The 23,036-nt window shown below is 33.1% G+C and overlaps 3 protein-coding genes across 3 annotated transcripts; all 3 read left to right on the top strand.

The window, feature by feature from the left end:
* Window positions 1–1,274: 1,274 nt before the first annotated feature.
* Window positions 1,275–6,697, top strand: LOC132759136 (serum amyloid A-5 protein-like). The gene is made up of 3 exons (XM_060750859.1): window positions 1,275–1,569; window positions 5,696–5,806; window positions 6,329–6,697. Exons 1-3 carry the CDS (start codon window positions 1,406–1,408, stop codon window positions 6,471–6,473), a joined length of 420 nt encoding a protein of 139 aa, XP_060606842.1. The 5' UTR covers window positions 1,275–1,405; the 3' UTR covers window positions 6,474–6,697.
* A 2,861-nt stretch (window positions 6,698–9,558) lies between these two features.
* On the top strand, window positions 9,559–12,146 carry LOC132759134 (uncharacterized). The gene has a single exon (XM_060750857.1). The coding sequence runs from the start codon at window positions 10,248–10,250 to the stop codon at window positions 11,745–11,747; it is 1,500 nt and encodes a 499-aa protein (XP_060606840.1). The 5' UTR covers window positions 9,559–10,247; the 3' UTR covers window positions 11,748–12,146.
* A 5,871-nt stretch (window positions 12,147–18,017) lies between these two features.
* LOC132759135 (serum amyloid A-5 protein-like) lies at window positions 18,018–19,296 on the top strand. The gene is made up of 3 exons (XM_060750858.1): window positions 18,018–18,317; window positions 18,606–18,716; window positions 19,056–19,296. The coding sequence occupies exons 1-3, from the start codon at window positions 18,067–18,069 to the stop codon at window positions 19,198–19,200; spliced, it is 507 nt and encodes a 168-aa protein (XP_060606841.1). The 5' UTR covers window positions 18,018–18,066; the 3' UTR covers window positions 19,201–19,296.
* Window positions 19,297–23,036: the final 3,740 nt, after the last annotated feature.

The following is a 23,036-nucleotide window of genomic DNA, read 5'->3' as shown; positions in this document are numbered from 1 at the left end:
TCCGGTTATCCACGTATAAATCCGATTTTTGTTTACATGTATTAGGAGCCAAAGTAACAAAAACAGAATAAATGTAATCTGTATTCAAATTTTGATTAAATTAGAATGTCATTACACGTTGCCGAGTCGTTCAAAATTGTTTTATTGGAAAACATTACTTAAACTGATAAGTACTTAGTTTTAATTTCTGTCTTGATACATATTCTACATCAATGTTTCAAATTATGTTAGGAGACCTGCACAGTATCTAGTAACTTCAATGGACAACGACAATATGTTACCTGATTTTTACACGATGAGGATGGCATATTGTACTGTATGTTGCTGAGACTTAAACCAGCTTTCATGATTTAGACAAGCTTACACGAGTAACCCCTCAGCATAACTTATTTGTATATGATTGAATCACGAATATGAACAGTTGTCCTCAAAGAAAGTCATCCGCCTCTGGGCTCAATGTAAAATCGGTGTCAGGCTGCCATCGCCGCAAGAAGTAGTCAAACATATTAATTTACGGTGGTGAGGTTTTGATTAGCGGGTGACTGTCTTTGAAATATTATCAAAAGGTAAGTTTTTATGATAAAGTTATATTTTCCCGAATGAACAAACGTTTTTTTTAAATCTTTTTAACCTAAAATTAAAAAGGAGAAAACCCAAATTTTCATAAAATTTGTTTTGACGTAAATTAAAAAACCGTTTCCCTAAGTAACATACTTAATTACACTTTTTTGATTTATCTCGATTAATGTAAGCCTTTTTTCAGAAAATAAAGGTGGGGCCCCCGCTTTTTGTTAATTGCATTTTTTCCAGTTTTTTTTTTTTTTTACAAAAGGGGGGTCATCCCCCTTAAGGGAAAGCCGTTTTTTCCTTGAGCAAAAAAACTATCACAAATTGGGTTCGGGTTTTGTCCGAGAGCCAGTCTATTTGGTCAAAGCTCCCTTCACAATATCACGAAAATAAATTCTATATAAGCTAAAAAGGCTGGTTTGGTTTTCTTTATGTTTGTCATGTCATTTTGTCGACAGATTACAATCTTTAGTCCAATGAACTTCCTATTTTCCTACTTCCTAATCCTAACTTCGTGACATCTGATTCAGACACTTCTGTAAGGAAGTGGTTCCAATTTTTATGATTGGTTGCAATCAGTCCTTCGAAAGAACAAATATTAGTTGTTTCCATTTCTATATTTGTTCGAAAATGTTAAAAACAAAACAGTTTACAAGTGTATTTCAGCACGAACCACCGGACACTTCACCAATTGAACATGCTTTATGCAATATAGCAATTTCCGTTGAAAGTGTTATTAGTCACCAAATGATTTACATATAAAGCTCAGCATCAAAATTGTCCATGTTCATTTCGGGATCTTGACACGATCACTATCCTTGGTAGAACGGCCGTTAAAATGAGGTTTACAGGCATAACAACTGTATTGCTGTTTTTCTTCACTTTCTTGATTGTCGTCGATTGTTGCAGTAAAAGTAGTAACAGTAGAGGCGCATGGCAGAAAACGAAAGACTACGCTTCGGGATTCAAAAATGGAGCAAAGGACATGTACAGGGCTTACAGGTAATATTTTCTATATAAGTTGCTAACATTGTGTAATGTTTCAGGCGATAAAATTGGAAATTACATCAAATCACCATCTAATCTGCGTCTTTGCGTGTACTGACAGAAAAAGATATCGCCCTTTATGACAGAATAATACCCTTAAAGCAATAAATGGTATCATTACAAAGGCTATTTTTGAGGTTCTATTATTGTAGCTATAGTAAAAAAGTCTATCAGCAGTAAATATCCAAATGATGTAGTCAAAATAAAATTTCTTTGAAAATGAAAAAGAAACAAAATAGTCATGAAAACGTTTTTTCTTGTCGAGTCCTATATTTGTCTGATTGTAATCAAAATATTGGAAAAAAAATACTAGTTCTTAAAATCAGACTAGACATTAATTTTCATAGACGCTAACAGAAAAAAATACATGCATTTTTTTGTATTATTAATGATAGAAGTAAAATATTTTAGCGTTAAAAAATGATTCCATTCGATTTTTTAAAATAAATTTTGCTTGAAAATGCCATTAAGATATCAACTTTAGAGCTGCAAGTTCTATATAGACTTAAGTTTGTTTGTATGCACCTTTTTACTTTATCAAATGTCGTTCGGATATACTAATATCATGAGTGGGAATTGTTGTTTTGAAATCACAAGCTTTGTCTTTTTTCCAGTAAGTTCAAATATTAAAGATATATTAAGATTTTTTTCAATGATATATTTATCATTTATTAATATATTATCAGAGCATAACAACACAATAACAGCAATACCATTGCAATACCATAGCATACAGCTTAAACTTTTCAAATCGTGTTTTATTTGTGTGTGTTTATCTTTGCTCCCAGACCGAGCATGGTTTGATATGATTTGATAGAAAGAAATCGCATAAATGATGTATTGCTATAAGCCTGCGCTAAAGCCCTAAGGACCCGCAGATAATATAAAAACCTGTGCTAAAGCTCAATAGCTCACAGAAAAACATGTTATCTAAGCCTGCGCTAAAGCCCTAAAGACTCGCAGAAAATATAAAAATCTGTGCTAAAGCCCAATGACTCACAGAAAAACATGTTATTTAAGCCTGCTCTTAAGCCCTAAGGACTCGCAGAAAATATAAAAACCTGTGCTAAAAGCTCAATGGCTCACAGGAAAACATGTTATTTAAGCCTGCGCTAAAGCCCTAAGGACTCGCAGAAAATATAAAAACCTGTGCTAAAGCTAAATGGCTCACAGAAAACTATAGCTGTGCTAAAGCACAATGGCTCAAAGAAAACAAACCTAATAATTTGAATAAAGTTAAAGATCTGTGCTTAATCTGATATGCACAGAAAGTGTTCCAAACAATTGAACATTATAATGGTAGACATTAAGTGATTGTGATCATTGTCTGTTTATATTTCACTTTGGAGTTTTAAAATTTTAGCTAAAGACTATTTATGGCTTATAAGAATTATAAAATTTCTGCTATAGCCCAATGGCTCTCAGACAACAATAATTAAGTTAATTGTCTCTGTAAAGACTAAAGACTATACCATAATTACGTAATTATTATCTTCATGCTAACATTGAATAATATTATAAATATATATAGTGACTCTACAAGCTATAATATTCTATTCTATGATATCATATTATTTATACTGGCTTTATTCTCTCCCACACTTCTTATCAACAGACAGGTTCTTATGATGAACTAATATATACCAATAAAATTTTTAAAATAACAATACTCCCCTACGACCGATCCTTGATTACCGAGCTGACATGATGGCATGTCTCAAGGACCTGTAAAAGCGTTGCTGTCCATTGAGGTAAATGTGGATTCCATCTTTCCGGAATATGGGAGTCTGTGAGTAAAACAGCCTTCTGTGCTTCCAGAATCTTGCTTTATCATGCATATCCAAAAGAGTTTGTAGGATTGATACTGAAAGCAAGCGTTTGTGTTCATATAAATCTGTCGTAACTTTCGTTGGTCGAGCACGGGTGAATATTTCGCACACTACAACTTTCTCTACTGCATACTCTTGAATAATAAGAGCTGTAATTTCTTCAATTTTATTGGCAATGTCCAGAGAAGATTTTACTGAATCGACGTCGTTACCTCCTAATTGAAGAACAACGATGTTTGGCTCAATTTGTCTCAGAAAATCCCCAAATTTTGAGCTGAAATGCGTAACTGCATCACCATCACATACTCTAAAGCCATGGCCCTATACCAAAATGGACCACGGAACACTCTTCTAAATCGTAGTTTGAGGGATGTGAATTTTGTTTAAAGTCTTCATACAGCCGACGAATAAAACTATGACCTAAAACAGCCACACGCATCCCAGTTGGAAATTCACTCAATGCCATATTTCCGTTTTGACTCAGTGACAGTCGGCGATATAAAGAAAACAATCGGTGGTAATAACACCAAAGAAACAAATATATCCAACCTGGTACTTTCCAGATTAAGTTTTATGTGTCTTATGATATCCACAAATGTCCGTAAAAATAACTATATAAAATCATTTTATCAAATCACTTTCTCAAAGAACTTTTGCTTCCTCTTTCTATGCTTCTTAGTAATTGGCGTCCGCGCCGAAGCGCGGCGCCCCTTTATGGAATGAAATCATATTTTGTGAAAGGGCGACAGCAACTTCTCGAGCCTTTTAGTCGGTAATAATAAAAGCCGATCATTCCGATCGGTATGAGGGTGCTTGATTATTACAATTATTATTAATTAAAAATGAAATGTCGCGATATGTACAATGAATAGCGAACTGGAGAATTTCGCAATGCAAACATTTTCAAATGAAATAACCTTTTCCGTCTCTTCAGTTTGTTTTTTTATTTATCATTTTGTAGTACATAGAATGATAAGTTGATTGCCTAAATGTCTACTGTATACCTAAACATTCCGAAAATATATTTATAGAAGGATGTACTCCTATCGTTAATTCCCGGTCTCTCCCGGTCTATTTTGACCGGTATTTACTAGTGACCGGCGAATAGAATCACACGTTTATTGTCCGGTCTCTCCCGGTTTTGGAGTAGATGTTTGATATCGTTTCAGAAAAGAACCATTTTTTTTACAGATAAATAAGCTTTTTTCCAAAATAAATGTTTTTCACTTAGTTTATAACTCTATCTGAGATAAAAACAATAAATATGTACAATAATTGAGCAAAAAGGTACATTTTTATGGTATTAATATGACACTATTAACTTTGAAACATTTTATTTAATTTGTTATACGTGTTTAGTAAAGATGCCGAGGAATTTTTCAAAGTTACAAATTAAATTTTATGAATTTTACAATGGATTGATATTTTAAAAAATGATAAAGAAAAATACAAATGTACATGTACATGGTTTAAAAATAAACAATATTATATATTGAAAGATTAACCATAATTTACTGACTTTTTCCAGTTAAGTTTTGACTTTAAATTCGTCGGTCAATATGACAATTTAATTCTTAAAATTTATTTTACAATTTTAATAAAAAAAAAGAGTAGTAAACGTAAAAACTCAGTATTAAAAATAGCACATAAAAACAAAAAAAAAGAGAGGAAAACAAATATTCATAAAAATCTGTATGTTTTTTATAATAAAATAGATATTACAATTATTGTATAATAAACAACATGCTCAACATGATCAACATGGTAATATAACCAGTGTCATATTTTTACTAAGTGTGAACAGATACCTTAAGAGGGGGTCTTCGCTAATAGCGATAACATAATAAGGGACACTTTCTGCATTTCTTGCTTGGACGCCCTTTGATGCTTTGCATCAATGCTTTTCTTGTTGCTAACTGGTTCAAGACGATTTTATGTAGGGCTATTATCCGTTCAGCCGTTTCTACGAACGACTAAAACCCGTACCTCCCGTGGCGGCGCATAAAGTTCGCTGATGCTATTCGGCATAGCTTATTTATAATTAAGGTTTTCTAGAAATACTCGGTTTATTCAGAAATAATATATACGTGACCGTTTTTCAATAATTTAGCTCAATAATGAGCTAATATAATGCTTATTTCTCTCTCGATTAAATAAATAAATACAAATACATGTAGTGTTAAAATTGTAATTATTGTAATTGTATATGACGAGGCTTTGAATACATGTAACAATGACACTTTTTGTTGCAGTGACATGAAGGAATCAGACTGGAAATACTCTGACAAGTATTTCCACGCAAGAGGAAACTATGATGCCGCACAACATGGCACTGGCGGGAGGCATGCGGCAAAGGTCATCAGGTACTCTTATCCTCTTTTCACCAGCCAGTCCGTATGGTACCTTTGTACCATTTTTGAACCATTTTATGTAATATCATTATGACACTGAGAAAGGTGCCTTTTAAAATGATTTAAGAAAAATAAAAACAGAATCACCTGTGGTGTTTAATCTACATATTGTTTGGCCTTCAGGATCTGGCCGTTTTAAGTGGACTTGATTAAGAAAAATCATTTAAGCTTAGCCTTTAAAGTGCTAGAACCGAAAGCGTTAAGCCTTTGCCACCAGTATAGAACCAGGCCAGCATGCACGTCCGTGCTTCTGACAATCTTTAAATATTCAAATTGATATCCCTAAAATTGATAATGGACAGTTCTAAAAATGGAAGTGGGACAAGTCCATTTTAATTTTTCAGCATGATAAGGGTTAAGGTCAATTTGCATGAAAGTATTAAAAATATAATATAGACATAAAATGAAGTCATATCATATTTCATTACAAAATTCGAGGATGGTACATTTATCAGGTAATTATCCTTTTTTCAGTGATGCCCGTGAGGTTTACGGGTTTTTCAAGGGCGACAGTGCCGCAGACAGAGCAGCTGATCAAAGAGCCAATGAGCATGGCCGCAACGGAGGAGATCCGAATAGATATCGCCCGAGAGGACTTCCAAAAAAGTACAAAAAATAAACGTATTCTGATACATCGTTTCGTAGAAAGTTCTGACTTTTTTCTATATTTTCTTGAAATACAAGTTTATCAATATGATATACATAAAATAAAACCAAATGCTATCAATCCCACTAACAAATGAAATTGTTTGTAATAGTTTTAAGTGATCATCTCAATACCATCAATAATAATGCATGGCCACTTTTTGTGTCAATTTGTTTTGGTGTTCGTTTCTTAAATTCTTTGATATAAATATATTTGTAGAAATAAATACTAACTTCACCAAACGGAACTGTCTTTACTTTTGTTTAATTTGTTGCAACTCTAGCCTTCCAAGGAATCTGACCATAGGTTTGGTTATCAAATAAAACGACATGTATATATCCCAGAAATTCATATATATATGAATATTTCTTGCATATCAGACTGGCGTTTCCGTTAGTTTTACCCATGCCGGAAATTTCATCTGGCATGGGGGGTTCCAGATGAGTCGCGTGCTGTACAATGGTACGATAAAGATTACGTCATTTTACCGTTATGAATGATTTTGTAATTCATACGCTGTTGAATGAAAGTAGTTACGGTTGTAATGATATAAATTTTCATTGAAAATAAAGATAAAGAATTTAAAATATAATGGAATATGGTAGAATATGCAAGAAAAAATATCTGACATATGTTTGCGGTTCGGATCGTAATATCCGTCCCTCGGTCACCCGCCCATGGGCGGTAACTCGGCAAGCCTCGTTACTGCCCAATGGTCGGGTCACCTCGGGACGGATATTCCGATCCGAACCGCAAAATATGACAGATATTATTAATCTAAAATGATGATTGACTATCAATTTACCATACATATTACGGTAAGCCCAACAAATTGTGCGATTAAGGACTGCTTAATTTATAACCATATTATGGGATTACTACTGCCGTTTGCAATGCGTTAATCATTTTCTTTTTTCACTACACAATATGTTTTTAATACATTGTAAAATTTCCCTGAAAATTATAATGAATCTGAAAGCATGACGATTAAGGCTTGAGAGATGTTGCACTTGTACACTTTCTCTCGTGAATAAACAGTTGGCCCGTTCTTCACATATTATGTAGTAATGTATGTGTACACGAAGCATTTCACAAACATGTTTAAAAAATGTTTAACCTACTTGCATACTATGTGTGGACAAATGACACATGTTAAAACTGATATCAACCGGGTCCTTTCTTTTGTTTTTCATCATGCATTCAAAAACATTTTTTTTTGGTCGCAAGTTCATTTAGATAATTTCTTCAAAAATATAATTATTGTTTTTATTCCGCAAGTTGATTTAATACCGCATATTTTGATGAACTGAAAACCCTGCTCTTATATCGCTTTATTGCATGCCTTTGTCAGAGTTACAACTTTACCCTGCTTGAACCGTAAATGATTAGCCTTTGCCACCAGTGATAGAGTCAGGACAATCTACAAATACGTGTAGTATGACCAGGCTCTATACTGTAGGCTCACTCACATAAAATTTTCTTCTTGATATCCCAAGAATTATAAAGAGCAGTTCTAAAAAATAAAAGCTGGACAATTCATTTTAGAAAATTTGGTCGGTTGAGGATTGAGAGGAACACAACCTCGATTGTTATTGTTTGAGGTTAAAACTTTGTGAAATTGATAATTAATACAATGTCAGAATCAGGTTGTAAGAAAAATCAAACTATCTGTATTCTAATATGTAAAAGAACCAAGGCCATCTTTTAGAACGGGGTAACTATTGTATCATGCACAATCCCAAAAATATTAACTGACTCAGCAGGGTGACGCAATATAGGGAGAAAAAGCACGCCACAGTTGAAGAAAACGACAAAAAGTCAACAACAACAACAACAACAACAACAACAAAACAACGTATGCTTGTATTACTTGATCTAAGAAAGTAGAAACGATCAATACGCTTTTTAACCCTTTTATCTTTATATAACATACATGCACATTTAAATTCATAACTGCATTTTAATCAGCCATATTAATTTTTCTCGCATTTATTATCATATCATGTAAATTTACAAATGTCATTATAATACAGAGTAAACGGGTGCAAATCTATTTGTTAGATTGTATCGTATTTGTGCATGCATCTCACATTTTGCAACAGGTTATTTTTATCAAAACTGCAATACTTGCTTCCTATAACAATATATATGAAAACAAGTTGTACCTAACCTGACAGTAAAAGATTATTGCTAACCCGGACATTTTATCAAACAATACGAATCTTCTTGTAAGCGTTTTAAGATGTCAATCTAAGCTTAAAAAAGTTTTGTTTTAACAATGCATTGTATAGAAATATAAGAATTCTCTTTTCATGGTCTTTCTTGTTCGGTTATATCTTTCTCATAACACACCTATCATTGTCATGTCTAAACACATTATGTTTTAAAGCACTTTGTTATGTGGAAGCATTTGTTAATTCAATAGATAAATACATTTACTAAATCAAAATAATCAGTAGCAAACCCTTCAAATTGTTCAATGCATTTGTCCCGATACATGCATGTTTAGTACAAAATGACCATTAGAAGCAATGAAAATCAATAACAACCGTAACCAACAGTTTTCGAATTTCGTTTTGATTAAACTTTAATTGTAAAGTAATTTATTTAGATCTAAAATGACATTCAGCATAGAATGAATAAAAAAATTAAATTTAAAGTTAAAATGAACTGTAACGAAATTATGGTGAACAAACAAATTGTTCGAATATTATGTTGTGTTTACCCCTGAATGTTAACATAGATAATGTGTTGGATGGGGTTTCGAACCGCTTTTATATCTATCACAATTATTGCTTCTGTTTGTGGAACCAAGGCCGGTTAACACAGTGTTTACAGTGTTTAATATTTTTCTTTTTCATAATAGCTGTTTACATTAAATAAAAGATAAAACGTTTATAAGTTTTTTGTTTATTTTATACTATCCATTATCTTTTTATTCAAAATTTGAAATATTGTGATTCTTTTAATGATACTGTCGATGTTGCATATGAGTATAGAATTTATAAAGTCAAACGTAAAAACAAGTAATAGGGACACTGTAATATCCCAACGTCGGGTATTTTCGTGGGTGGGGTATTTTCGTGGTTTCACCGTTTTACGGTATAAATAAGTTTTGTGCGCACGCGTGGTTCCGGTCACGTGATTTTTTGGATGTCTGCATTATAATGTAAACACTGACGATTTTTTTTCTAAAATGGAAGTTAGAAAGGTAAGTAAAAAAAAACTTGAATGTACATACGAAGATTTCTACCTGTTTTTCTTAATCCCAAAGTTTGACAATTTTCTAATCTGTTTTTAAAATACATCAGAGCCCTAAAATTTTTTGACAGTTCGGCTGCATTCTGGCTATTCTCCCAACCAAAGGTCACGTGACTTTCATTGATAAAAAAAGTGGTCTCACATAGTAAAATTTTTTGTCCAAAGTAATGATGGTAGCATATGACAAAAACTTAGTTTGGTAAGTAAATTTATTTACATATCTTTTCTGTTTTCTTTTCTTTTCAGAGGGTACCTGCTGTTCGTGGTCCCTACAGGTCCTATGATGTCCAGGACGTGAATGAGGCATATAAGGCTGTTATTGAAGAAGGTCTGCCAATTGATAGAGCAGCTAGAAAATATTCAGTGCCTGCTTCAACCCTCAGAGACCGTGTCAAAGGCAAGGTAGACATTGACACTGTACGATCAGGTCCAAGGTCAGTGTTCTCGCAAGAGCATGAGGCAATTCTAGTCCGACATTTGACTATTATGGGTGAAGTAGGCTTTGGTTATTCAAGACAAGAGACAATTAACCTGGCCTCTGATTATGCATTTCATCTTGGTGTCAGAGACAAAGTCCATCCTCTAGGTTATGACTGGTTTTATGCTTTTATGTCCAGATGGCCAGAGCTCAAAGTTGTTAAACCTAGAAGTCTGGAGGCTGCTAGGGCTAAGTGTGCCACTGAAAATGTAATCAATAAGTACTTTCAGGAACTTGAAAATATCTTACTGAAGTATAGTCTAACCAACAAACCACACTGCATCTTCAATATAGATGAAAAGGGTTTATCAGTTGAGCACAAGCCACCAAAGATAGTTGCTGGTAAGAACTACAAAGTTCAAGCAGTTACATCGGGAAAAGCCCAGAATGTTACCTTAATTGGCTGTGTGAATGCTCTAGGTCAACAGATCCCTCCATATTTCATATTTCCAGGGAAACGGATGTTAGAATCTCTACTTGATGGAGCTTCACCTGGTGCTACTGGTACAGTAACAGAATCTGGATGGTCTAATTCAGAGACTTTTGAAGAGTATATGAAGGAGCACTTACTAAAGTATTTACCAGCTCGTGACTCTGACAACTTTGTTCTCGTACTTTATGATGGACACAAAAGTCATGTTACCATTCCTTTAATTGAATGGGCCATTGAAAATCATATTGTGTTGTTTGTTTTGCCCCCTCACTGCAGCCACATTTTACAGCCCCTTGATATAAGCTGCTTTGGTCCTTTGGAAAAGGCATGGAACTCTGCATGTCATACTCATCTAAGAGAGTCTGGTGGTAGGGTGCTAACAAGGTACGATGTTTGCAGAATTGCCTGCAAAGTTTACTTGTCTACCTTAAATCCATCAAATATCCAGGTTGCATTTAAGAAATCTGGGGTCTTTCCTTTCAACCCCAATGTCATTGCACCAGAGTCAACTGCATCTTCTACTGCTTTTGCTCATCCAGCAGCTTGTGAACCAGATATTTCTTCTGAACACTCATTGTCAGCAGAAACATTCCTAGAAAATAGAGGTGGGCAGATTTTAAAAAATGTTAAAACTGCTAAAGCAAGAAAAACTCTTGGAAAAGTTGTTGGTGGGAAAGCCATTACAGAGCCAGAAGTATTCAATGCTGTAAAAGAACATGTTCAAAGCCAAAAAAGACAAGCCAAACCTTCTATAAAAACTGTTAAAGCTAAAAAAGCAAAATCAAAAGTAAATATTAACTTACCAAAGTCACCTGTCCCTGGTCCTTCTTGTCTTAATAGATGTGAGGATCTGTCAGATTCTGATGAAAGTGATTCTAGTGACATCCCAGATTCTGACAAGTGCATTGTTTGTCATGAGTTCTACCCACAAGACAGGAATAAGTACCCTTATCTCACCATTGTGAAGTGGGGGAGATGTGATAAATGTGATGGATGGGTGCACTTGACATTCTGCTCAGAAGTTAGAGTTTTAAGACTTGGGGACACTTTCCTATGTCCCAATTGTCAAAAATAACTATGTGAGACCTCCAAGTGTAAATAGTTAACAGTTCCTGTTACCGCCGTTTTTGTTTATTAACTTTTCTGACATTTTAAACGTGTTGAAAACAATGATAATTGTTTGAAGAAGGATTTAATGTTAAAATATATGGATTTTATTCTGTTTATACTGTTTAATCAGCAACATAATATGACCCACGAAAATACCCCTCGTAGCAAAATGCTAGCTCTGCTTGACTACCGGAAGGTATGTACATCGTATTTTTATATTGAAAGTAGGTCATGTGTTAAAAATTATTCTATTATGTAGGTAAATGATTGGTTTATTTAAACTTTATTGCTTTTTATTAATTCTCTGAAAAATATCCGTTACGTCAGCGATATTGTCCTTATACCCACGAAAATACCCGACGCGGGGATACAGTAATACTTGTTGTTAGGTATTTTAAGAGTATAATAACAAACATGCATTGATACTTCTACAATAGAGGAAAAGACTGGAACACATGACGAATCTTTTCATTTTTTCCTTCTAAATTTGCACCTCTAGATGTTTAAGTAAACAATATGGTTTTTTTTTAAGAAGGAAAAATGTTGTACTTGCGATTTAAGTTTGCAATTGACTTCCTAAAAAGTAATTTTAGTGATGAAGCCACGCCTCTCGTAGCATGCAAAGTACATATATAGTACATACTCGTATGCACTTCCTTTTTCACCTGGTTGAACGTATTTATATTAATTTTTCCTTGTTATTAAAACAAAATATACAGATGCACCTGTGCGAAAAGACATTTTTATAGTTTGTACCAAGCGATTTTTTAAAATATTTTATCGTCTGTAAAAATCTTTTAATATTCTCAAATGATTTTTTTTCTCAGATGCTTATCCATATTGATGTCAAATTTTCATTTAAAAACTTTCCTTGTGATAAGAAGATATACATGTTCTAAAGCAAACCAACAATTTCAGAACCAGATATCCGAGATTTCTGTGTTTAATAAACTTCTACCATCCAACTAATAATAATAATAATAATAATAATAATAATAATAATAATAATAATAATAATAATAATGATAATAATATCTTTATTTAAAGAAGGTTACAAATTAAGAACATACAATAACAATCCAGACATGGGGTAATCGTAATCGGTAATTTAATTTAATCGATTACAATTTTTTGAGTAATCACAGTAATCAGTAATCATAATTTTTTTCCTGTAATTTAATCATAATTTAATCAATTACATGACCAATTAATCAGTAATCACAATGATTACATGTATGATTACAATACATGTTAAGCTAAAAAAAAATGCAGAACAAACATACATATAAAGGTTAAAAATGTACCAGTGTCAATGCCTACTAATTGTCTTAGGTATTGTAGGTGAATTAAATGCAGTCACCCAGATCAGATTTGATGACACCTGTGTTTTAATTAGGTGATGAAAAGATCAATGACAGATTGACCCATTATACATAAATGATTGTCACAATTATACCACTTAAATTTAGCTGTGAAATTATAACAATGGCCTGGATAGGTATATTATCACTTATTGAGAAGACATTACAGGTTCAGTAAAGAGCAAGTATAAGCTGCAATTACTGACAAAAGTGAGATATCATATGGTTATATTTTCTGTTACATTTTGGTATTGTTAAGTCCATGTAGAAGCAAAAAGTATCTTTACTCCTACAAGGTGCCTCCTGAAACCAAATACATTTGAAAAACTAATGAACATTAAATGTAATGTCACGGTTCAGAACTGTTCACTACTTAGGGGAGAAGATGTGTAAGCGGCCGGATAGCTCAGTCAGTAGAGTCGCGGTACGGTATTCCCAGAGTCCCGGGTTCGAGTCCAGGTCAGGCTGCACATTTTTCTCATCCTGTGACATTTTGGCGCCCAACGGGGGAGAAGATGTGCAGCCTGACTGGGACTCGAACCCAGGACCCTCAGAATACCGTACCGCGGCTCTACTGACTGAGCTATCCGGCCACTTACACATCTTCTCCCCTAAATAGTGAACAGTTCTGAACTGTGACATAATATAAGAATATAGCTTAGTAAATAGGAGGCAACACATGTACATATGTAGACTGACTTAATTACTGTAAAACTAAGCTGGATTATTTTTTTGTACATTTGTTGTATTGAAATGTTCAATAAAACGATAGTGTTGAACCATTGCATTTCTTAACTTATGTACATGTAATCAGTAATCATAAATGTAATCTGATTACTCCTGTCAGTAATCAGTAATTTAATCAATTACAATGTCAAAATGGAGTAATCAGTAATTTAATTTAATCAAGCATTTTTACAAATAATCATAATTAAATCAATTACAATTGTCAAGTAATCGCCCCATGTCTGTAACAATCATATATATCTTATTTCCAATGTGGCCTTCTGAAATAGAAAACAATAACAACAACAGGACATGCATAGGTAGAAAAATGAATGTATAATATGTAATTTTTAGAATAATACAACTCATATACTTTCGACAGACACTCAGCAATTTGTTTAAACATATACGTATATTGCATCATTTGTTCGTTCGTTCATTCGTTCGTTCATATATTTATTCATTCATTCATTCACTCACTCATTCATTCATATGAACATCAAGATATGCTTTGTATTTTTCTTTAAAACATTTAAGGTTATTAACATTACGAATATTTAAAGGTATATTGTTCCAAATGTTCATGCCATAATAAGAAAATGTGTCTTTAATATAATTTGTTTTAGGTCTCGTCCATAATACAATATCTTTTCGTGACCTAGATCTTAAGTAATATATTTTGTTGTCGGATAAAGTCATCAGTTCTGTCATATAAGTCGGTGCCATGTTATTTAAAGTTATAAAAACAAGCACCTTCGTGTGGTATTTACATCTGTCAATGAACGGTAACCAATTAAGAGTTTCGAATAGATTTATTGACGGAGATCTTTGAGGTTGTTGTAAAATGATTTTAGCAATTCGTTTTTGTATCTTACAAACATTATTTATGTAGTTTGTGTTTCCTTTACCCCATATAATACAACAATAGTCCATAATGGGCAATATATATGCATTGTAAAACAATAATTTCACATCAAAGTGCAAAATATACGATATTTTTTTCAATTAGGCATTTTTTCCGTTAAGTTTTTTACAAACATTGTCAATTTGCAAGTGCCATTTTTAGTTGTTATGTATGCAAATACCCAAGACTTTTTGATCAGTCACATTTTCAAGAGCTATTTCATTTATCTTAAGAATTAATTTTCTCATAATATTTACTTTTTGTCTTGTTCCTATTACCATACATTTTGATTTATCTGGATTTAAGGCCATATTATTTATTTTGCACCATTTGTCAATGTTATTTAAATGATCTTGAAGTTTTATTTCTACTTTTGATAGATTTTCTCCGGACTCATAAAGAGTTGAATCGTCTGCGTATAAATCAATTTTTATATCATTACCAATGGAAGCTATGTCATTTATGTATATTAGAAATAATAAAGGTCCTAATATTGAGCCTTGTGTAACACCGGAAATTATTTTCATTGTCTGAGATTGAAGATTACCTATCTTATTTTGCTTTTCCTCTTAGACAAACGTTTGATAGCGAGAATGTTTAAAAAGAATAGTTATTTCAAGTCAGTCTAATCCAGATATCCGAGATTTCTGTGTACCATTAAATATAATACTGCTTTGATCTTCTTCATGGCCGGACCCATGTAAGTATATTGTCTATAATGAGGGTCAAGCAGCCTGTTTAGGCAAATGTGTAGCTTTCAGTATCGAGTACGGACCCCAGACATGTGAGATGAACTTTGGTCCGAAAAATCGGTGACTGTACAGTGGCCAATGAATAGGGCGTGCAGTAACCTGTGACAGTATTGAAGGTGATAGCCCGAATAAGGACTTTTGGTTTCAAGCAAAAACCCTGTTTTTCTAGACATCACGCACCCTAGTACTCTTCCTTGTCGATCTGCCTACTCTGTTGGTCCATAGTAACTAAGTAACTCTGTGCAGTTAGTTTATATTTATTAGGGATCCACCTGCTCGTTTATGTACAAAAAGTAACTACCGAATTCAGACGTCGGACATGTCACAAATCCTCCGTGCAAATTCCAAAGAGTATAAAAATGTGACTTTCGAATCGAAAAGCACCCCCATCCCGAAAAACTGAAGTCGAGGTAGCCTTGACAAAGGTCGTTGATTCGAGGGTGTACCCTTAAAGTAGGGACTAACACATTTCTCACCCCTGTCTACTCTGGAGGGCCATTCCTCTCGGCTTTAGTCAGGACATCGGCAGTCGGACCACAAGATATAAGTTTCGGTCTTGTATTTTTGCCACCAAAAGTTCTTTAAATCCTTTGCCGATGCCCTATTTTAACGACGTGCACGTACTGAGGGGAAGCTAGAGCTTATATTGGCTAAATTTGATTGTCTTAATAATTCTAAAACTCGCTATTTATGCTGATTTAAACTGACTTAAAACTTTTGCTTTTTGTCATGTAAACTTTTTGTAGAAAACTATACATATATTAAATAATTTTCTTTAATACCATCACTAAAACTGTATTAAACTTGATCTTTTTAAGAACTATGTACATGTAAATGTTTCAAATTTTATTACATGTACATATCTACATATTTAGAGGTAACAAATTAAAAACTGGGTACGTTTTCGTCAAATATGTAGCATTTTCATATAAGGAACACTACTGAGGTTTTTGACATGACGGGACTGGACGGGACTATTTCATTTAATGTAGGTCTAGACCATATTAATTACAAAATTTCAGATCATCCGCTCACTCCGTTTTTCCATGTCAAAAATGACCCACAATTGAAAACTGTTGCAACGCTCTTAATTCAATTCAGGCGAAGAATAGCAGAGACATACGATCTTTTGAACATCTTTCTGTTGTAAGTGTCCTAGCTGAAAAATAAATGAGCCGCGTCACGACAAAACCAACATAGTGCGTTTGCGACAAGCATGGATCCAGACCAGCCTGCGAATCCGCGCAGTCTGATTAGGATTTATGCTGTTCGCTTTCAAACTTTATTACAAGTAGCGAAAGTGATAGCGAACAGCATGGATCCTGCGGATGCACAGGCTGGCCTGGATCCATGCTGGTCGCAAACCCACTATGTTGGTTTTGTCATGACGCGGCTCAAATTATATGTTTTTTTGCTTTAGGACTTTAGTACTTTTATCGATTTTTAAAAACTATCAAGCTCTTTTGGCAATTATGCGATTAACTATAAAATAGTTTTTCAAAAAAGTATATTTTTGCTTCTATAATTGATAAAATACATGTAGAGATTAGTATTTAATAAATATTTTTTTTAAAATTAAGCTCACTGCACGAAAACTCTTTGTCGGTATGTGATAAACTTGGGACAAAAGATGTTGGTTATTTTTGTCCCAGGATACAACCATTTTAAGGATAGTATACATTACAAATTCGCAATATGTTTAAAAGAGAAGAAAATAAACACGAGTAAGCAATTTAACAAGTAAGGTACACTAGTGCAAATACCAGGACATTTTCAAACTGGGTTTCTTTGCTAAATTTGGTGCTTATTGCTAGGCCAATAAGTAAGACAACAGAAATTTGCATGCATGGGACTTCCGCTTAAGCAGTTGTTTCTGTTCGCGTATTGATATAATCTGATAAAACCTGATAAAACATTTTAACGTAGTGTATCGTGAAACAAAGTGACAATCAGATGCGGATCCAGAAATTTTAAAGTAGGGAAAGGATATTTTCAGCGATTAATAATACAATCGTATTGCATTCATTATTTAAGAAAATACATGTATTATACAGTATATGATAATGTAAAATACAATATATTTGCACGTGCAATAAAAACTACATTTTCGTCATAGCATTTTGTGAATATGATCAAGCTTACAAGAAACATTTTGGTGGGATGTCCCCATTCTAAACCCTGAACTATACACAGCATCCTTGCTTTCTGATATATTTTGAGGTCATTTATTTTGATATCTAAAAGTATCAGCTTGCACCGAAAGAAAAACTTCTATCTATATGAAGTGCCCAATGTCTGCCCTGTTTTCTCCGCTAGTGACCCTTTTATAAAGATGTACAAAAATGCTTTCAAAGTAAAAAGTATCACAAATAATCTATTATATTCATTATTAGACCTTTAACCAATCGCAAATGTTTGTTGCGCTTTCGGGGATTCCCCTAGTACCCGGCACGTGTCACTTTTCCTATATAAAAAGCTAAACCGTCACAGGTAAATTATTGCTTTTCTTGTCGTCAACTTTGCGATATTATATCCATCAGAATGGGGTTTACAAGCATCACAACATTTTTGTTGCTTTTCGTGACTTTCCTGGCGGTGGTACATCAGTCAGAAACCTGGTGGAGTCGCAGAAGTAGTAGCAGTAGTGGGAGTAGTAGTGGGAGCAGTGGCAGTAGTGGTGGAAACAGTGGCAGTAGTGGGAGCAGTGGCAGTGGAGGAAGTTTGTGGCAAAGATCAAAAGATTATGTCACTGGATTTAAAAATGGAGCAGGAGATATGTATAAAGCTTACACGTAATTATTTTATCTAATGTATTTTATGTATACATCATTTCTACTTTTTATTAAAAACATATGGAGCAAGCTTGGGCATTTATATGGAACTGTAATTGATAAAAGTGCAATGATGTTATAGAATTATAATAATGAAATGAATTTCAAATTATTGTTTTAAACAACATTATTAATTGTTAAAAATGTTTGAACATATGGAGGACGATAACTAACAGATCAATCAATGGGTATCAATATCTCAACATCACAATGTCGAGTTGTAAGTAAATATGACACAAATTGTTGTAGAGACATGAGAGAAGCCAACTGGAAAGACTCTGACAAGTACTTCCACACAAGGGGAAATTATGACGCCGCACAACATGGAACTGGCGGGAGGCATGCAGCAAAGATCATCAGGTACCGGTTTATTTGTTTCGGCAAAATTCTGAATTTGCAAACGAATTGGTTTTTTGTAGGGAATTGTTTGGCTGTTTCTCTATTCTTCTTAGGATATGATTCTTTTCGATACAAGTATATGATAAATCAAGCTAATTTTTCATTTTTATTTATTTATTGTTTTAACTTTATGAGCATTTATATAAAAATATATGCGGTGTATCTGTGTTCCAGAAGAACAAAAGTTGGACATGATTATGTAAGCGCTTTGTAAAGTATAATCATAATATATATTCACAATTGTAATTAAATTATTTTTTCTATGAAATATTGATATTCCAAAATTGATATTTATTTCAGTGATCTACGTGAAGGTTATGGCTGGCTCAAGGGTGATAGTGCCGCAGACAGAGCCGCTGACCAAGAAGCTAATGAGCATGGCCGCAACGGAGGAGATCCGAATAAATATCGCCCAGAGGGACTGCCGGACAAGTACAAGAGATAGAAAATGTTTTGACTTTTGAGTTACATGGAGAAACTTTTGCACTGTATACAACTTTTTGTTAGAACTTGTTTAGATTATCTTTAGATTTGTAATATCTTTATTGGCGTCCGCGCCGAAGCGCGGCGCTCTTATGGAATGAGATCAGATTTTGTGAAAGGGCGACAGCAACTTCTCGAGCCTTTTAGTCGGTCATAATAAAAGCCGAAAATTCCGATCGGTATGAGGGTGCTTGATTATTAAATAAGAATGAAATGTCGCGATATGTTACAATGAATTTTCGCAATGCAAACATTTACAAATGAAATAACCTTTTCCGTCAATAAATCGCGCTCTTCGGGGTTTTTTATTTATCATTTTGTAGTACACAGTCGGTTATCATGTCATGGTATGTTATTGTTGTACATGTATCCTAGAATGATCAGTTGATGACCTAAATATTCCAAAAACCTATTTATAGATATATCTTTTTATCACTCCTATCGGTAAATGCCGGTCTCTCCCGGTCTATTTTGACCAGGATTTACTAGTGACCGGCGAATAGTACCACACGTTTATTGTCCGGTCTCTCCCGATTTTGGAGTAGATGTTTGATATCGTTATAATTGGAAAAAAACAACAATAGCATGTTTCATTTTATCTATATGAGATAAAACAATAAATATGTACACGGATTTATATGTAATATAAATCCATGATATGTACAATAATTGAGAAAAAGGTACATTTTTATGGTATTAAAATGACATTATCAACTTTGAAACATTTTATTTAATTATTCAATTTGCTATCCGTGTTTAGTAAAGATGCCGAGGAATTATTCAAAGTTTCAAATTAGATTTTATGAATTATTCAATTGATCGATAATTTAAAAAATGATAAAGAAAAATACAATGTACATGTACATGGTTTAAGAATAAACAATATTATATATTGAAAGATAAACCATAATTTACTGACTTTTTCCAGTTAAGCTTTTACTTATAATCGTCGGTCAATATGACAATTGAATTCTTAAAATTTATTTTACAATTTTAATAAAAAAGAGTAGTAAAAACTCAGTATTAAAATAGCACATAAAACACAAAAAAGAATAAAAGAAAACAATATTCATAAAATTTGTATTTTTTTTAAATTAAAATTAATAGATATTACAATTATTGTATAATAAACAATTATGCTCAACATGATCAACATGGTAATATAACCAGTGTCATATTTTTACTAACTTAAAGTGTGAACAGATACCTTAAGGGGGTCTTCGCTAATAGCGATAACATGTACATAATAAGGGACAAATGTGTGGTACGTGTTGATCATGCGTTACACATATGGATTATAAATGATTGCATACATGTATATCCGTTGCTATTAATAACCACGATCATAAAGAAATAACAAGTAATAATCTTATCTCTAGCATGCCAATCAAAGTTCATAATGAACAATGTCTTTCGTCCGCTCATTCATAAGTGGTATACATTTCTGGTAGTTTATAAGAATATCTTGTCATCATATGTGTACTAGTTCATCTTCACTTGCTGCATTTCTTGCTTGGACGCCCTTTGATGCTTTGCATCAATGCTTTTCTTGTATATTTTTGTAATACAAATCAATTTTTGAAGTGTTTCTGAAAATTATCGATAATAAAAATAAAATTATTTGTAACTGGATAGATAAACACTTAAACCCATAAACATACAAACGAAGTGGTTTTATTTCCTACTCCTTGTTTTATAATAATTTTATGTCCAGCAGAATGAAATAAAAACGTACTCAGTGTATGCATGTTTTACTTTATTTCTTTTATTTAATTCTATCTCAAATTTCTTACATTTTTACCGTTTCGGGTAATCCCTCCGTAAAGAAAGCAGAAAATGTCTCTTTCTTTCCTCACTGTTTTATTTATTAATTGCGAGTGAAGTTTCCGACGCGCTCGCCTTTATGGTCAAGAACAGCTTAAATTTCGTAGGAAACAAGAAGCATCTGAATGGTAAAATGGAGCAAAACGTTATCCCATAAGAACGTCCCAAACTGCAAAAAATGTTTAATTGTTTTGTGTGATTTTCAAATAAAAACAGTTGTTTTTTATTATTATATTTCAATACAGGTCCAAATAGTAATATGCAATGAACATTTGACACAATATCTGAATTGTATTAACCCTGTATACATGTGTACGCGTTATATCACTTTTATTTTAGCTTACTATGTGACTATGCAGTTCTTCAATATTTCCCTGTGTAATTCGTTGAAAGTCAATTTCGTGAAAAGTAGCATCCACACCAAGGGAACAATTTTGAACCCCCCCCCAAAAAAAAAAAAAAAACAAAAAAAACAAAAAAAAAAAAAAAAAAACAACAACAAAAAACGCTCTGCTTTTTTATTTCAGTTAGAAGCTGAGGAAAACTTCGGTATTTTGTTTATATATTTGATAATGTTTTTTTAACCATTCTTGGCATTGTCAGTTTACAAGTATTCATCCGATATGCCGCTCCATATTTTATTTCTCCACGCACAGTCCCTTTACTTTCTGTAAATTCTACTGTAAATTCTACTTTATAGTAATGCAATATTTGATACAGGTTTGAACCCGTTCAAAATATGAAAAGCTAGCTCAACAATAATAGTATGATAATTATAATACTAGTTATACATCAAGAAACTGCATACATGTATTAGGACAATTAGTTATAGACCTTGATTGGTGTATTGTAAGCATGGGACAAAGTATGGATTTAGATAATTTAATTATTCTATTGGTCTAGTATTTAAACCGCATTAAAAAGGAACACAGAAACTCTCCTCTCTTAACAGTTTGTACCTCTATGGTGAAATAATGTTACCCTGTATCAAAATCTCTTAAAAGTTTGTTTGTTTGTTTTCCTATTTTTACGCTGATTGAAAAACATTTTCGATCATATATCGTTTGTCTAATCAACTTTCTTTGAAAGCTTATCAATACATGATGTTACACAACGTGATGCATTAGCAAGTTTTTATGATAAGAATGGACAAATTCGACTGATGTTTCACTTGTATCAGCTATTGCTTAAAAAAATGTTTCTAGTTTGTTTCTTTTTGTTGATACTTATCCTCTTTATTACATGTCATGGCTTTAAAAATATTCAAGTAAATAATCAAAGAAATATTCACAAGTGATTAAATATACAATGTAGAATGTAAATATACACTATCGTGTATTGCCCCTTTATCTGTTTCTTCACTTCTGATGATCAACATTTAAAAGCATACATTTATTATCACACAAGATCAACCTAGTTGTTGCACTGAGTGTACATAAGCGTAAACAGTTATTGTGGTTCTTGAAAATTCTGCTGACGCAAAATAGAACGGAACAATGTAAGCAAGGTACATGTAAAAGGAGTTAAAGTTACAAATGAGTGGGTATTTTGACTGACAAAACATAATGATGACAAATATGCTAATCAATATGTCGAAAGACAAGTGTAAAAGACGATTTCAGTTCAGCTGATGAAATATCTGATTACCATAGTGACGACACAGCGAGTAATGACTTTGTACATTTTATTTTTGTACTTTAGCTGTGGTGACAGTTTCCTCAATGCCCTATCCACGAAACACTAGACACTGAAAAGTATTGATAAGTATAGGTTTAACTGAAAACATAGATGCAAAGTTAGAGCAATTTTTGAGTCAAATTCAAGTTCTTTTTTGAAGGCCCTGGAAACGAAGAGTCCCAAACGTTTTCCGTACTATTTATTCACGAACATAAGTCTTTAATTTCGTCTGAATATGTTATATTATTATTCGCCTTGCTGATTTTCTTGCCTTGCTTTTATTTTAAAGAATGTAAC

Source organism: Ruditapes philippinarum, unplaced genomic scaffold (genome assembly GCF_026571515.1).
Source record: "Ruditapes philippinarum isolate M1 unplaced genomic scaffold, ASM2657151v2 ctg2686_1_1_1_1, whole genome shotgun sequence".
NCBI lineage: Eukaryota > Metazoa > Mollusca > Bivalvia > Venerida > Veneridae > Ruditapes > Ruditapes philippinarum.
Note: the sequence above shows the minus strand (reverse complement) of the source record. Positions and strands in the feature narration are given on the sequence as shown.

Bases quoted from the DNA above. Each gene is read 5' to 3' on its own strand.
- LOC132759136 (XM_060750859.1), top strand. From the start codon at position 1,406: ATGAGGTTTACAGGCATAACAACTGTATTGCTGTTTTTCTTCACTTTC. The intron at 1,570-5,695 runs GTAATATTTTCT...TTTTTGTTGCAG, and splicing joins GACATGTACAGGGCTTACAG to TGACATGAAGGAATCAGACT. The intron at 5,807-6,328 runs GTACTCTTATCC...TCCTTTTTTCAG, and splicing joins CATGCGGCAAAGGTCATCAG to TGATGCCCGTGAGGTTTACG.
- LOC132759134 (XM_060750857.1), top strand. From the start codon at position 10,248: ATGGGTGAAGTAGGCTTTGGTTATTCAAGACAAGAGACAATTAACCTG.
- LOC132759135 (XM_060750858.1), top strand. From the start codon at position 18,067: ATGGGGTTTACAAGCATCACAACATTTTTGTTGCTTTTCGTGACTTTC. The intron at 18,318-18,605 runs GTAATTATTTTA...AAATTGTTGTAG, and splicing joins GATATGTATAAAGCTTACAC to AGACATGAGAGAAGCCAACT. The intron at 18,717-19,055 runs GTACCGGTTTAT...TATTTATTTCAG, and splicing joins CATGCAGCAAAGATCATCAG to TGATCTACGTGAAGGTTATG.